Below are 15,675 nucleotides of genomic sequence, written 5' to 3' on the forward strand. Positions count from 1 at the left end.
TTTGACAGAGAGACAGCACAAGCAGGGGGAGCAGCAGGCAGAGGGAGAAGCAGGCTCCTTGCTGGGCTGGGAGCCCGATGTGGGACTCGATCCCAAGACTGCAGGATCATGATCTGAGCCAAAGGCAGACACTTAACCAACTGAGCCTCCCAGGAGTCCCTGAAGCCTGTTTCTACAGACCCAGAACACCAGGGCCTGGGACCAAGCGAAGTGTGCAGTAAGTTATCACGTTTGGTTCCTCTCCTGACTGGCTGGTCCCATTTATAGATTCTTATCAGAAGCTGGACACGAACCAAGCTTTGGTTAAAAGAGGGTCCTCACCATAAATGCCCACAGGGTCTAAGCCTAAAAGGTGAATCAGTGAAATGTTGGGTGAAAGACAACGGGGAATGGAGGGGATTCAGGCAAACAGAACAGCATAAATCCTATCTCAGTGGCAGCTGATTCTCACCTCACCGAGAATGTAAATTCAGTACTATCACAGCCTTGTTTTTTAAGGAGAAAACAGAAATCCAGATTTTTATGTGCAAATGTCTGAGTTTTAAATGTCATCAATGAATCTAAGTTTAAAAACAAAACAAAACCATGAGAAGCCAACACCCCAGTTCTGAAGGCCACATTCTGTCTGCAGGGGCCAGCAAATCCTGGCTTAGACACGGTATGCCTTCAACAGGTGGGATTTAGCTCTGCGGGAAGGCTCAAGTCTCCGTGGTGACTAGGAGGAAAAGGGTGTGAGCTGGTGGAACAGTGGGCAGGGCTTTCTCCCCAAGGATCTCCTTCCACCTGAGACAAACCAGTCCAGCAGCTGCTGCCCAGCAGAAGCATGGCCATGGCTCTGAGGGCCTGGGGCCAGATCTCTGAAGTTGCTGCTGTCAGATCCCACTGCCCTGGCCCTGGGGGCCAGCACAGCCCAGCACACTGAGGACCCCAGGTGACGGTGCTGCCGATACCTACCACATATGATGGGAGTAAATATGGCCATGCCTTTGTACTGCTGTTTAGAAATAGTTTTGTTCAAGATGAGCCCTCCGAAACTGGGGAGAGAGTAAAGGGCAAATGGTTAGTTTACCCTTGTAGGTGACCTGGTACACCTCTATACAAAATGTTTTATCAGCCTGCCTTCTTAGCTTAGCAAACACTTTCCTGACCCCTACACAAAATATCTGTTGTAGCCAAGCTGGTCTCCCCAGTGTCCGCTGCACTATGCGTGATTGCTTCTCCACCTGTATTCTGAGCCTCAGCTGTTCCAGAAGACCCATCAGATAACGTCAGCCCATTAAAAACAAATGACAAACTCCCCTCCAAGGCCACTTAGCTGGCTGGGCTCTGCCACGTGACCCATGCCCTGAAATGTAACTGAAATGCTAGTTTCCTGAGCAGAAAATGGAACCTGCATGAGTATCGTCCCATGCTGCTTGTTCTCAGAGATGCCACAACAAGACCTCACTCCCACCAGCCCCTGTAGTTTAGCAAAGGCTGCCCTGCCGCTATAGCCCTGGAAAAGTTAGACCAGTTTGTATAAGGAGCCCAGGAGCTTTCTGGAAGCAAAGACACCTAGCCCATAACTCCTTCTCCCTGAGATTCAAGGTTAGGAAAGCACCTCAGAAAAGACTGGGGTGGCCCCTGTCCAGGTCTACTAACAGAAAGGGCTCTGGAGGATCAGGTTTCAAGGGTAGAAGACCTGAGATGAGCTGAAGGGCCCAGGGCCAATAATCCCTCAGCCTCCCAGGTCCCACCAGCAGCCATGCTATAGAAGTGGTGTTCACAGAGCCAGGTAAGGGGCTCCCTACAGCCTAAGCAGGGGTCCAGGCCAGTGAGAGCTCTGGCAGCATGGGAGTGGGAGACCCAGTGTCCTGCAGCGCCATGAGGGGGCAGGGAGTGGAAGCACTAGTGCACCCATCTGATGTTCCCAGGTTGGCTCTGCCTGGCTCTCTGGTGCTCCTGCAATTGTAAATAGGGCTGCCTCTCAGAATAAGTAAGGCCTAAGGTTCCTGGTGAGAGGGAAAGAGATGAAGAATAAAGAGGTATGACTCAACCAGCACCAGGACTTAAGGGAGGAGCCCACAGCAACCATGAGTGCCGCCCTCACTCCAGAGGTTCTGCGGCTCTCAGGCCACTCTCCCTGTCCACAGAAGCCACGGGTGCTGTGTGAAGGGAGAAGTTGGTGGCAGCCCTCGCTCATGCTCACCTGCTGATGACCATCGCTAGGATGATTGGGAACCACCCAAACTTCAGGATCTTCATGATGGGTGGGTTCTGCTTGGCAATGAGGACCCAGACGGGGATCAGGGCCATGAAGCCAATACACAGCAGCGGCGTCAGATATCGATTGTCTGTGGGGAGAGGGAGGGGACGCATGCCAGGGCACATGAGCATGGCCTGCTGGGCCATGGCCTGGGTTGCAAAAGTGAGGGGTGGGCAGAGAGCTAAAAGCACTAGAGGTCTGAGGAGACACTTCTGTCCCCAGCAGCTTAGAGTGGGCCAACCTAACATACCTCTCAAAGAATTTGTACCATCTCATGAAGCAACTGGAAAAGCTCCTCTTTGTCCTCAATTCCTGTCACTGTCCCCTTCACCTTTCTTTTTTGCTATTTTCCTGACATAAGTACCCTCTTCCATCTCCTCCCATGCCAACCTAGTTATTATTATTAATGGTGGCATTTATAGGATTGTGACCATGGGCCAGCACCGTGCTCAGCACTTCCCAAGCACAAACTCATTTCACATTCTCAACTACCCCTCAGATAGGCATACTACAGTGTGACGAGGTGGCCCACGAGGACTCGAGCCAGCATGCAGAAATGAGGGCTAATGCCAGAGTTAACTAATGATGCCAATCCTGCTTCTGGCTGAGGCCAGCCCAAGGTGACCTCCTTGGCATCCATGGGTCTCAGGGCCCAGAACATGGCCAGCTTTGCAGCTACTCATGCCCATGTCTTTTTCTTGCACTGGTGTGAGTCATGAAAACACACCTGAATGTGGGACACCTGACTGTACCTCGGGTCCGGCCAGGGCCCAACACACACCAGCACCATTCCCACTCACACTCTTCCTGCTTATTCTCTGTGTGTCACCTTCCAAATGCACACAGAACAAGACACCAGCTTTCTCTAGAACTGTCTTCTCACCCCCTAGCCCCGTTTCCAAAGGGAAGGCTTAGGCAGGGTGGTGCATGCCCCTCTGCAGAGTGGGCCTCAGCACTCAGAGGTGTGCAGGTGGGTCTGCGCCCCACACCCCCTTTCTCTGAGCAGCATCATTAGGAGAATCTCCCACTTGTCTTTCTCTGCACTAGGCAATTACGGTCCATTCCTTTCCTTGAGCAACTACAAGGAAGGGTGGGCCACAGGTGCCCATGGTGGGCTCCGGACAAAGTGCTCCATGGCAGAAGTGGCCAGCCTCTTCACCATCCCAGGAGATGAGGGACAAGCCCAGCAAGCTCTAAGCAAGTCTCAAAGGCTCTGGAAGGCAGCAGCCTATAGGGGCACTACTTGTGGGACAGTTTTGCAGGCCAGTTGTTCTAGAATGACTTGGAAGCCCTGACAGAGGTTCCACCTCATATTTTCCCACCACCATGATGAGTACATTCCCCCGCATATGGCTTGTCTTCCCAACTGCACTGACAGGTGACGCAGTCATCAGTGAAGATTTATCCGATACACGCCAGGCCCAGTGAACCCCCCAAGCACACCCAAGGTGTAGTCACAGTCTAATTTGAGAGATGGACAGCCCAACACTACTCAACGGCTAGTAAGTCATGTGTTGAAACGCACACTATTTCAGTAGGGGTACAGCAGGGTGGAGAGGAAGGGTCTCGGGACACCTATAAAACTCCATTAGCCAACCCATACACAAATCTTATTTTATAAATTCAGTTTGGTTTAAAAGGAAAATTAGGTCATCTTATCATTAGATCTTCACTGCCACTTACAGGAAATTTGAGAATCTCCCAACCATTAAACATTGGTGGCAAGCATATCCCGGGGTGGCAAGGAGCCAGGCCCAAGGCTGAGAGGGAAAGGTTTCCAGGGCCTGAATACTCTAAGTGGCAGGTACTCTGTCAGTATGCTTCAGATGCCATCATGGAGATGCTGGGTGATCTCTCATGGTCCTGGGTCCACATTCCCACAGGGCAATGCTAAGCTGGAGCTTCAGTGCAGCTGTGCCTTTGTCCAGGCATTTCCTCCAATGCTCCCCACTGTCCTCTTCACCATCCGCCACCTGTCCCCTCCCCCCCCAGCACTCAGGGTTGTGACCATGCTCAGAATCCACACTTACTAGATCCAAACAACTGCAGGTGGCCAGCTTAGGTGGAAAGTAACAACTGTGACACTCAGAGGGGAGTGGTCAGCTGTGGAAACCTAGCAGGTGAGAACCATCTGGCAAGGGGGATGCTGCCTGGTTACACTGTCCAGGGCATGAACAAACCTCGGTACTCCCAGGACACACCTGGGGAGACCCCTGGTGGAGTCAGGGCCTCTAGCCGTGAAGGCCCATCATACAAGATGTGTGACTGTCTCCCTCAGCTGCTGACCAGGGCACCGGACCACCTTCTGAGGAGCCCTGGGCTCCTCACACCTTTGGAGGGACCATATGCTGCTGCTGCCCATGGCTGTGACACTGCTGCTTGGGAGTCCCTTCCTGGGTGGTTTGTATGTGTCCAGCGTGAACTGCCTTCCCATGGAGCTCTGTTACCCTCCAGTCCTCCCTGGCCTCCACGTGCACCCGTCCTAAGGGGGACAAGGCAACATATCTGTTGACCCGAGTGGTTGGGAAAGCTTCAGATACCTGCTACAGAACACCTCAAATCTGCTGAATGACCTCAGGCTTTGCTTTGGGAAAAGTAGGATTTCTGACCCCATGATAGACCCCATAGGTTCCTTTCTGTGTGAGGGTGCCTGATCTGAATGCTGTGGGCTGGGTGCGGATGTCATACCCAGACCTGCTCGTGGCCCCCCCCTTCTTGGGGCACCCCTACCTTTGTGTTTGTAGAAGAAGCTGCTGACAAAAGCCAGAAGGGACAATGTAGTGAGGTCTCCCAGGCTGGCAGCAATAGGCGTGGCAATGTTGTCTGGGTTGAGCCCGAGCTTCCGAGTGCCAATCACTATACAAACCATCAGCATTCCTGCGGAGAGGAGACAGAGGAAACTCAAAGCACAGGATGAGAAGGTGGCCGTGAGGCTGCTCAGTAATGCCTCGATCCACATAGCCTGAGCCTGGAGCCAGGCTGCCCTGACACTCAGCTTCACTGCTATGCTGGAGCCTGAGAATCAGGCAGTGGCAGTGGGAGGTTGGGGGGGGGTGGACCCCTGTGACAGGCTGCAAAGAGCAGCCTGAAAGCTTTGATGATACACTCAAACCCATGGGGGAGATAGTAGGGAGTTGACTCCCGGGCTCCCCAACACCTGGGACTACAGACATGAAGCTCACAGCCCCTCACTGCAGGAAAGAGGACTCCAAAACTGCTGTGAACGATGGAGTCCCAGGGGCAGGGCATGGCCTCTTGTGTCCACTGGAGTCCCCAGGGAAACAGGTACCTTGGTGGGATTAGCAACGTGAGAGGTTTGTTAGGGGCAAAGCCTGTGAGGGGGGAGTTGGGGGCAGGGGAACCAGGAGAGCCACAGGATGGCGCACAGGGCGCCCAGGGTGGGAGAGGGGGAGGGTAGGAAGGGGAAGCAGGTGCAGACTGCACTGAAGTACTGTCAGTGGGGCCACATCTCTGGGGAACAGGCCCATGTTGGGAGCCCAGCAGGGCCACCACTAGGTGCAGGCAGCAGGTGGCCTCTGCCAGTGGGGCTGGGGGTAGAGTTTCAGGTGCTGCACTGGAGACCTCCCCAGGGCCTACTTTCCGTCTTGACCCTGTGTTCTAAGGTGATAGTCGTGTGTCATCTTCTAGCCCTCGGCCACTGCCTAGGACTTCAACCAACCAACAGTGTCACACGTGCATCTTTAAGAAGACACTTTGTATCTTGGCTATTGATGTTTTAACATTTTACCCAGTATTCATAACTCTAAACAAAATTATTATTCTCACCTCAGTGCCATACTAATTGGCCACAGTTTGTGCCCTGTTTCACGACCAGGTCATAGCTGCTTTCTCTTTTGAAATGTCAGTGCTAAGTGAAGTTGAGTCTGCACAGCTGGTGGTCTGGTAACAATCCCACAGGGACTACACAGACACCACCAGTTTGAGAGCACCTACTAAAATCCACCAGCACCACCACCACCACCACCTGGCTTTACAGCAGAGTCACATCGAGGTCACACAAGGAGCCACCAGCAATGTTTCTGAACTTCTACATATCTCTGGACAATCCGGCTATGTCCATGCTGGTGAGCTCCGCCCCCTCTCTGGGCCTTAGTTTCCTCATCTGTAAAATGGGGAGTTAGGAATGGCATTCTCTACAGGGCCCCACAGAAACAGGACTGGCCTCCTGAATCGTCTGATGGTGCTGTTTTCATTTTATTTTTTATTTTTTTTAAAGATTTTATTTATTCATTCATGAGAGAGAGAGACAGAGAGAGAGAGAGAGAGAGAGAGAAGCAGAGGGAGAAGTAGGCTTTCCACGGAGCAGGGAGCCCGATGCAGGACTCGATCCCAGGACCCTGGGATCATGACCTGAGCCGAAGGCAGACGCTTAACGACTGAGCCACCCAGGCACCCTGATGGTGCTGTTTTCAGAAGAGACTTCATGTCAAGCATCTCCTGGGCTCTAATTCTCCAGAAGGTGTGGCGTACTCACCCTGCTCTTCCGTTGGCCAGACTGCTACAGGTATCTGGCCAGGAGCACACTCCTACCCAGGGAAGCGCAGCTTGTGAATCTGCTCCTGGGTTTCTGCACTTGTACCCTCCCTCCTGATTATATACACTAGCACAGGAAGGAACAGAATTCACCACATAGCCCGCCACATCATCTTACAGAACACTGAGCTCAAAGGGGTTTTATGAGCAGTCAGATGGAGGACAGAAGTGTAAATGCAAATCCAATTTATTGTTTTCACTTATTCCTTCTTGTACTTGCACATGGTTTGCAAGAGACACTCAGACCAGAAGAGAACCAGAATAAAGCCCATTCATTCAGCAAACATTTAGGAGCTAAAATACGCCTATTTTAGGTAATGAAAATAACCATCAGATTAACATAACAATAAAAAAATTAAAAAAAAAAGAAAAGAAAATAATCATCAGGCTCTGCACTCACACAGTAAATGCTTGTTGGGCAGAGGAACAGAGAGTGCACAAATAAGTGAACAAGAATTTGAAGTAAACAAACAGGACATGAAAAGAAAGCATGACTGTGAATGGGGGGCTACCCTAGACACTTGGCCCTTTGTGCTCGTGTATGGATGTCTCACTGCACCAGAATATCAACATCACAGAACGGTGTAGTCACTCACCAGAGCATCCCTAGCACCGCAACAGTGCCTGGCACGCAGCAGACACTCAGTAAGTACTGAGGAAATGAGCGAATGGGTGACATTCTACAGTAACTGCCTGGCCACTGTCATGCGTGAGCTCATGTCTGTCAATGCTTGTGTCTTCCCGCCTTCTGCAGACACATAGGAAGCAATTGATGTGTGGCAGGCAGTGTGATAGGAACAGAACTGGAGAAGCAGGGCCCCTGTCTGAGGTGCTGACATTTTAGCAAGGAAGTGAGACAGAAAATGAATGAAGAAAGTGGATGATTACAGATTTTCACAAGTGCTCTATAAGGAAAACAGGTGCATGGCGCAGAAGAGCGTGGTGGCAGCTGGGGAGAAGGGCGGAGGATGGAACGTGTGCAAGGGCCACCTGCAGAGATGAAACTGAAGTTAAAACCTGAGCCTTGCTCCCCACCATGACTGCAGACTCCAGATCCCACCACAAGCCCATATGCAAGCCATGCTTGAGAAATGTTTAAAGACTAACTGAATGAGTAAGTGAATGAATGAATGGATGGATGGATGAAGAAATGAATGTGTCTACTGAGCAAAGGCCAGTTCTTTAAACAAGCAGAGGGAAGAGATGTGGAGTCAGCAGCTCGCTCTGGCACACACACCCTGCCTAAGAGTAGGACTCATCATCTTCCCTGCCCACCTTTAAGGTGCGTCTTGGTAACCCAACAGGCTTTCCCCCAGCCCCTGGCAGGATATATGAGGCTCCACCATTAGTGCTCCCATCTTTCACATCTCAAGGAATTGCAACACAAAGAGCTGAGAGCAGAGCACTGAGGAAGGGGGGCGGAGCAAGCTGGGGGGGGTGGTCACTGGGGTGGGCGCACAGCTCACCGAGGGCAAACGCGGCAAGGAAGGCGGTGATGACGCTACTGGCACACAGCAACTGCACCTTTGCCACATCTAACTCCTCCCTAGACACAGCGCCCAGCAGCAGGGCGGCCACAGCAGCCAGGAGCCCCACGACGGTGGCCTGCACCTGTCAGGGCAGAAATCAGAAATGTGAGGAAAGGTGCCACTGACCACCATCACTCCTCCCTGCCTTTCACTCTGCCTCCTCTGTGACCTTGAGAGGTCAGTATGTCACTCACCACTACCTCTCGTCCCTTACCCTAAAGTCTGCCAATGGCCCCTCCAACCTGGGAAAAACAAAGACTAACACCTTGCTTCAATCCAACTCCCTTGAAAACTGTTGTTTTCCTGTTCTGCAACTAGCTCAATGCCATCTTGCTTCACGAAATCTTCATCTTCTACTCGGCCCTTGGCCAAGGGCCACCAGTCTCTTGACTGTGGCTCCTCCCACGGCTCTAGGCAAAAGTGCTCTCCAGCTGTACAGACAACCAATCTCCCCTGCAATGTGGAAACACTCCATGATCCACAGCTACACCTTGGAAGCCTCTGTGTACAATTTCCATCTTTCTCCCTGGCTTCCTTCCTTGGCACTTGCTCTGCATGCTGGTGCCCCCTTTCTCTACATTCTCCCCCATCCCAGCTGCAGTTCCCATTTCATCTTGGTGGGGACACATCTCTGCTGCTCACTCAGGCCAGTACCATGATGTGTCCAGGTCTGAGTATCAATACTGGCACCTGTTATCAGTACAGTTGACCCTTCAACAACAGAGGCATTGGTGTGCCGATGCAGGTGAAAATCTGTGTATAACTTGCGACTCCCCCAGAACTTAACTACTAATAGCTTACTGTTGACTGGAAGTCTTACCCATAACATAAAGTCGATTAACACCATATTTTGTATGTTATGTGTATTATATACCATATCCTTACAATTCAGTAAGCTAGAGAAGAGAAAATTAAGAAAATCATAAGGAATCATACACTTACAGTACTGTATTTATTGAAACAAATCTGCATAGGGGCAGACCTGCCCAGTTCAAACCTGTGTTGTCCAAGGGTCAACTGCAATTCAAATGTCTTAATGGAAATGGAAACATGTTGTGTTATTAAAGAAGGCTGAATAAACAGAGAACTTTACCATATACATGGATGAAAATTGCTCCCCAAGTTAACCTATATAATTCCCATCAAAGTCCCAACAAGCTTCTTCATGGCACTTGACAACTTATCTTAAGTTTCACAAAGATGAGTAGATGTGCAAGAATAGCCAAGACAATTTGAGAAAAAAGATCAAGAGGGAGTTTTGGCACATTCATTATCAATACATAGTTTTAAGGCTATAGTAATTAAAACATGGTGGTATTGGCAGAGAAATAGACAAATAGATCAGCAGGACAGACTGGTGTCCAGGAATAGTATCATGAATATATGAAAATTTAATATATAAAAATTTAATAAAGATAAAGGTGGCATTTCAAATCAGTATGGAATGGGTGGATACTGAATAAACAGGGAAAGGGAAAGCAGGCATCTGTCTGGGGGGAGAAAATATATTTCTACTTTATACCGTGCGTGTGCACACACACACACACACACACACACACACACACACACCACTAAACATAAAACCTCAAGTGTAAAACAGGAGAAAATATAGAAAAGTATGTTTCAGATTTTGGATTAGAAAGGGACTCCTTCTGAAGATATAACATGTAAAATCTATAAAGAAAAATAGAGATAAATGTATATAACTCCAAGTATGACTTCTATGCGATACCAGAAATTCAAAGATGGAGAGACAGCTGGAGAAAATATCTCCAGCATTTACAACTAATAAAGTGTTAGTGATCAAAATAACAAACCAGTGGCAATTTTTAAAAAAGACAACCTGAAAGAAAAATGTACAAGGGGTATGGATAGACAATTCACGTAAAAGGAAATACAAATGGCTAAGAAACACACAAAAATGTGACCAACTTCCTGAATAATCAGGAAAATTTAAAATAAAATCCCAATTTGATAGTAGGTATCATTTCTTTGTAACTGACGTTGGTCTTCCTCTACTAAAAGGTCAGTGCCATCTCTGCAGGTGCTCAGCCCTCATCTGTGCTCATCCAATCAATGAATGAATTAATGGATGGGATATACTATTTTTATCCATCAGACTAGGTAAACTTAAAATTTAAAAGGCCAATGAGATACACATTGACAAATATATGGGAAAATGGTTCTCTTATACGTAGATGTGATATAATTGGTACAAGAATTTGGGGGGAGGGGATTTCGTTACTCTTTATGATCTAGCATTTTCCCAGGAATACATTTGCACATGTGAACAAAGAGTCACAAAATAATGATAATGATGACTGGAGCTGATATTTACTGAGTGCTTACTATCTGCTATTCTCAGTGATTTTCATTCATTAAGTCACTCTTAAAAGTACAAGTAACAGAATTATATGTCCAGTACAATACTTCTAATGCTTAAAAAACACAGAAAGTTGTATCATATATTGTCTATGGACACATACATATATATGGCAAATGCAGGAAGTCATTCAGAAGAATACTTTCAATGCTGGTGAGGTTATGGAGAAATTAATAACTGAAATATTAATACTGGTCTATTATTTGGTACTAAGAATTCAAATATCTTATAACCTTTTTGGAAAAAAATCTAGAACTTCAAATTGTTCATACCTTGTGAACTTGTGGGAACTTCTCTTAAGAAATTCATGCAAAAGAGAATAATTTCATTGCAGTATAATTTATCGAGTAGAAGCATACAAACAATTGCAGGTGCACACTCGTGGTGACAGTTGAAAGAAGTGGAACAGGGCTGAGTCTGGACAGTTGGCATTGGCCCTGCCAATGTTGTTAAATATCACTCTTGGGTATATTTGTGATAGAATACAAAGTTATTAAAAAGTTCAATTATGAAATTTATTGTACCACTTGTGATTCAATGTTAAACTTTTTAAAAAATGGGGGAGACAAAATTATATCCATGCTATGATCAGGACAATGTGCCAAGCCAGTGCCTGGCCCAGAGTGGGACTTAATGAATGTTTGTTGAGAATCAATCATGTGGAAATGTGCATGCATATGGGTAAGGACTTGGTGACTTGTAGCTGAGGCATTTATAACCTGCCCCTTGTCAGACCCTCTGTTAAGGGCATCACGAGCATCTCATTTAATCTCCAAAGTTCTTCAGCCACAGGCTGGGGTCCTGGCCTATGTGACTCAGCTCAAGTGGGGAAGGCAGACATCTAAACACAGAATGGCAACCAGGGCAGCCCCAGCAGCTTGTACAAGGCCCCAGAGAGTACCCGGTATCGGGCTGGAACTGACTGGAGCTTCACTGCCAGGAGAACAGGAAGAGAAAGGACATTCCAAGGAGAGACAACCACATATGCAAAGGCAGCAGGGATGGGGACTGAGACTGCAGGAGGGCAGGACCAGGCCAGGAGTGCCTCTGGGCTAGGCCCACACTTGGACAAGAAGGACCAACAAAGGCACCTCAGGAGGAGGACGCCTGATCAGCTTTAGGATTTAGAGAAGGCCGCTCAGGTGGCCATGCAGAGGAGAGCCAGACAGGAAGAAGCTTGGGGCAGTGAGAACAGTGAAGAGGTCTGTCGTCAGTGAGGCCAGAGACCAAGAGGCCAAGGCAAGGAGGAGGAGAAGCAGGGCTGATTCAAGCACAGCTCAGACGCAGACTCCTCAGGACTGGACAGAAGGGTAAGGAGCAGAGAAACGCTGAGGGTGACTTGGTCTCTAGCTTGATTAATGGGCACAGCGACCACGACTGGGAGATTACCATGTGCTAGCCAGGTGTCACAGTCTTCCATGACTGAAACCTCACAATGGCCCATCTTGCAGAGAAGGTGAGGTGACTTGCCCAAGGGCCTCCAGCTGGTCGACCCCCAGAATGAGCTTTCAACCATCAAACTCTTCAGGGTTGGGGACTTCACCAGAAGTGAGTGCGAGGAGAGGAAGTGATGAGGCCAGATCTGGCTAAGCTGTTTTGTGGATGCTTCTGGTACAGGAAGATGGAGATACCCAGTGGAGAGCTAGAAACAGGGGCTCTGGAGCCCAGGTAAGAGTTAAAGTGGGTATCCTCCTAATTTGATGGACAGGGAAATACAGCTAAGCAAGTCTTGTGTGTCCTGCCCAAGGCCACCCAGTTGATACATGATAGCCTTAACTCCAGGGCTGTCTGATCTCAGAGTCCAGGTTCTTTGTGTGGCCATAGGCTGCCCCCAGCCAGAGAAGCCCAGAAGGTTCTGGATGAAGCCACTTCCTCTCTTACCTTGAGCCAATCTCTTCCCAGTCTCCCCCTGCCCTGGGCCTCCTGACTCTCTAATACTCTGAGACTCCTAGGATGAGAATTGAGCCCAACTAGGGTCTGCTAGAAGGAGGTACAAATTTGAACGAGCATGAAGCATTTAAGGGACAAAGGCATGGGGGGCAGGGTGTCCTGCAAAGTCTGCACGTGGCAGGAGTGCAGCCACAGAGGAACCTCCAGGCAGAAAGAATAGCAGATGCTCCAGAGAGAATAAGTAGGATCACATGTATGAGGCAATCAGAGGGTATACCAATTAAGATGTCAGTGACCTTGGCAAGCACAGCTTGAGTCAAGATAGTGGGAAGAGAAAGCTGTCAGCTCTGTCCAGGCTATAAGAGAGAGGAGCGAGCAAGTATAGGTGAATCTTTCAATAAGCCTGTCTTGAAAAGAAGGGGCTGGGGGCGCTGGAGGGACCTTGGGTTCTCAGAAGAGGCATCTACTTTCAGTTGGACATGCTAGTGCCCTATAGTTGGGCTGAGCCTCCAGCTGCCATATGAGTGTGGTCTGGTGGGTGCAGGGTGGATGGGTGGCCCATTCCCCAAGTTCAGTCTGGAGTGCAGGGACAAAGGCTTACTTAGTCTTCAGCCTTCCTACATGGAGCAGGCCTGGCTGCAGATTCAAAAGCAGGGAGGAGATTCAGCGATCGGACAAAGGGGAAAGTCACCTGAATGAGGGCAAGGTTACTGCTGATAACTCTGTGCTGCTCCTGGGGATCATCAATTTGTCCAGTGTTGGCCTAGGATGGAGAGAAAAGGACAGAGGGTAAGTCTGGGTGGTCACAAAGCCAGGCCAAGCCTTCCGGGAAAAGGCAGTCTCTCAGGACAGAAATCAGCAAATATCATTTCATTGATGTTAGAACAAATTATTCTGCCCAGCTTTCAAAACTGACTTGGGGGTGGGAAAGGTAAGGACCCAAGTCCCTTTGAGAGTGTCATAGACCATCTCTCCCATGCTCAAGTATGCATGGACACAGAGATAAGTGTCACCAACAATTTCAGGGTCACCTGACTCTAAAGCTCAGCCACAGGCAGCATGGGAAGGACTCCTGCTGGAAAAGCTGGCTTGTGCCCTCAGCCAAGTCTTGGGCCATGTTGTCCCCAACACCTACAATTCCCTACTCCCCCCTCCAGCAAGTCACATCTCAGATGACCACTAACCACCCCAACATGACCTCTGCAAATCATCCTATTTAAGAAATGCTCAAGTCCTTCTCTTAGGATTAAAAAACAAGATCTGAAATATGATTTTCTCCTTTAAAAATGGTAATCAGCTCCTAACTTCATAGTACTTGTCAGCAAAATTCAAGATGTAGATAAATGTATTTTCCTAGCTCCTTTGCACTGAGTTCATGAAGTTCCTGAACTTGAAGGGAAAAATGGAATTACTTTTCATGGACAAATAAGGGGATGCTTTTGTTTTCAGCATGATGGACACCTTGGATGCAGCATGGAACAATCAGAGAGCCCCAGGTAACTCCTCCTTCACAAAGGTAGACTAATACCCACCTAAGGGGTGCTCACAGGGACAAGGAACTAAGGGGGAGCAGAACACAGTTACACAGTCTGCCATGTGCTAAACATGTGAGGCCAACAGGCTCATTGCCCCTCTCTGCTCCTCAATGCACTAGTCCAGTCCTCACTGGACTCAATGTGCCCATTTGCTGTTTCCTATCGATCAGCCAACTCAAACCCTGGTACTCATCAGATAAGGGATACTACTGGCCCATGACCCCTGAGTATGAATTAGAAAGGCATTCCTTCCTCAAGATGTTGTCTTTCCAAGCTGAGGCTGAACAGGAAAGGGAGTGATGCCAAGAGGTGCAGGAGGAGGAGTGGTGGGCTGGGGAGCTTGAAGACCTTGTAGAGATGAGCAAGGAAGAGCACCAGAGGGAAGGAAGCTGTGAGAAGAGGTGGGATGTGAAGTCAATAGGATTTTGGAGCATGCGTAAGCATTTCAAGGCCAGGTGAGGGGCCTGGGCAGCTAAGGTGGAATGGAGGTGAAGGTCACTGGAGATAAAGCCATCCGAAAATTGGGAGGCTTGGGTTTGGGATGAGTTATCCATGTGGATGCTGAGACAGTGTAGGATGGTGGTGGGATCTGGTGTGAAGATCATTAAATGGTCCATTTTCCAGAACGGTGGGGAACTGACCAAGCCAGTAAAAGGTAGGGAAGGAAGCAGGGCAAGACAGTGAAGACCAGGCCAGCAGGATAAACCACGGGGAGGGGGCCCTGGGGGACAGGTCTCCATCAAGGTAGATGGACACTGCTCTACTCTGGAATGGCAGTCCCAGAGATGTAGGATAAGAGCTGGAGCAACAAAGCCAGTCCAAGGACAGGCTCAGTGGCTTTTTGCTAAGAATGCAAAAAGAAAATCAGTGGGAAGGTGGGGCATCTATTATAGAGTCCAACTTAGGGAGTCCCGCATCGGGCTCCCTGCTCAGCCGGGAGTCTGCCTCTCCCTCTGCCTCCCCCTCTGGCTTGTGCTCTCTCTCTCTTGCTTTCTCCCTCTCAAACAAATAAATAAAATCTAAAAAAAAAAAGGTAATGAGACTTCCATCAGTAACACTGAGCACAAGAAGACACTGAAAATATACCTCAGTACTGAAGAAAAATAACTATGAACCATGCATTCTCTAAGCAACCAGGCTGGCATTCAAATGTGAGGATAAAATAAAGCACCATCAAGCCGCAATTGTCCAAAAAGTTTACTTCCAACAAATCTTACCTGAAACAATTACTAGAAGACGCACTAAAGTAAAACGAAAAGTAAATTTAAAAGAAAACTGAGGGAGAGTGCTATCAGCAAGATGGAAGACTAGGAAGCTCCAGGCCCTCTTCCTCCAATGAAAACACCAAGTAAACAACAGACTGACCAAAACAGCTTTGTGAGAGCTCTAGAAACCAGTCGTGGATCTGTAAAACCAAGTGAGTGCTCAACCAAGAAAAACCCACACTCAACAGTAGACAATTCCAGTGTTTTTGCTTATCCTTGCCCCACTCCCTCCTCTGTACAGAGTAGTAGTGTTTGGTCCCTCTCTCAGGACAGA

The 15,675-nt window shown here is 48.7% G+C and overlaps 1 protein-coding gene across 5 annotated transcripts in view; it reads right to left on the reverse strand.

Moving 5' to 3' along the window:
- LOC114207760 (solute carrier family 41 member 3) overlaps positions 1-15,675 on the reverse strand; it is a 93,935-nt gene that overhangs the window by 15,548 nt on the left and 62,712 nt on the right. For 4 of the 5 annotated variants that reach the window (XM_088026879.1, XM_028101779.2, XM_088026877.1 and 1 more), the window contains 5 exons: positions 13,293-13,364; positions 8,266-8,410; positions 4,976-5,122; positions 2,189-2,333; positions 955-1,034 (listed from right to left, as the gene is read on the reverse strand). In XM_088026879.1, the coding sequence (XP_087883005.1) occupies positions 955-1,034; positions 2,189-2,333; positions 4,976-5,122; positions 8,266-8,410; positions 13,293-13,364 (589 nt within the window). The remainder of the gene's footprint in view (positions 1-954; positions 1,035-2,188; positions 2,334-4,975; positions 5,123-8,265; positions 8,411-13,292; positions 13,365-15,675) is intronic. The other variant, XM_088026878.1, reaches the window with a different exon arrangement.

This window comes from Eumetopias jubatus, unplaced genomic scaffold, assembly GCF_037043125.1.
Source record: "Eumetopias jubatus isolate StellerSeaLion01/CBP00866 unplaced genomic scaffold, mEumJub1_p1.0 scaffold_1, whole genome shotgun sequence".
NCBI lineage: Eukaryota > Metazoa > Chordata > Mammalia > Carnivora > Otariidae > Eumetopias > Eumetopias jubatus.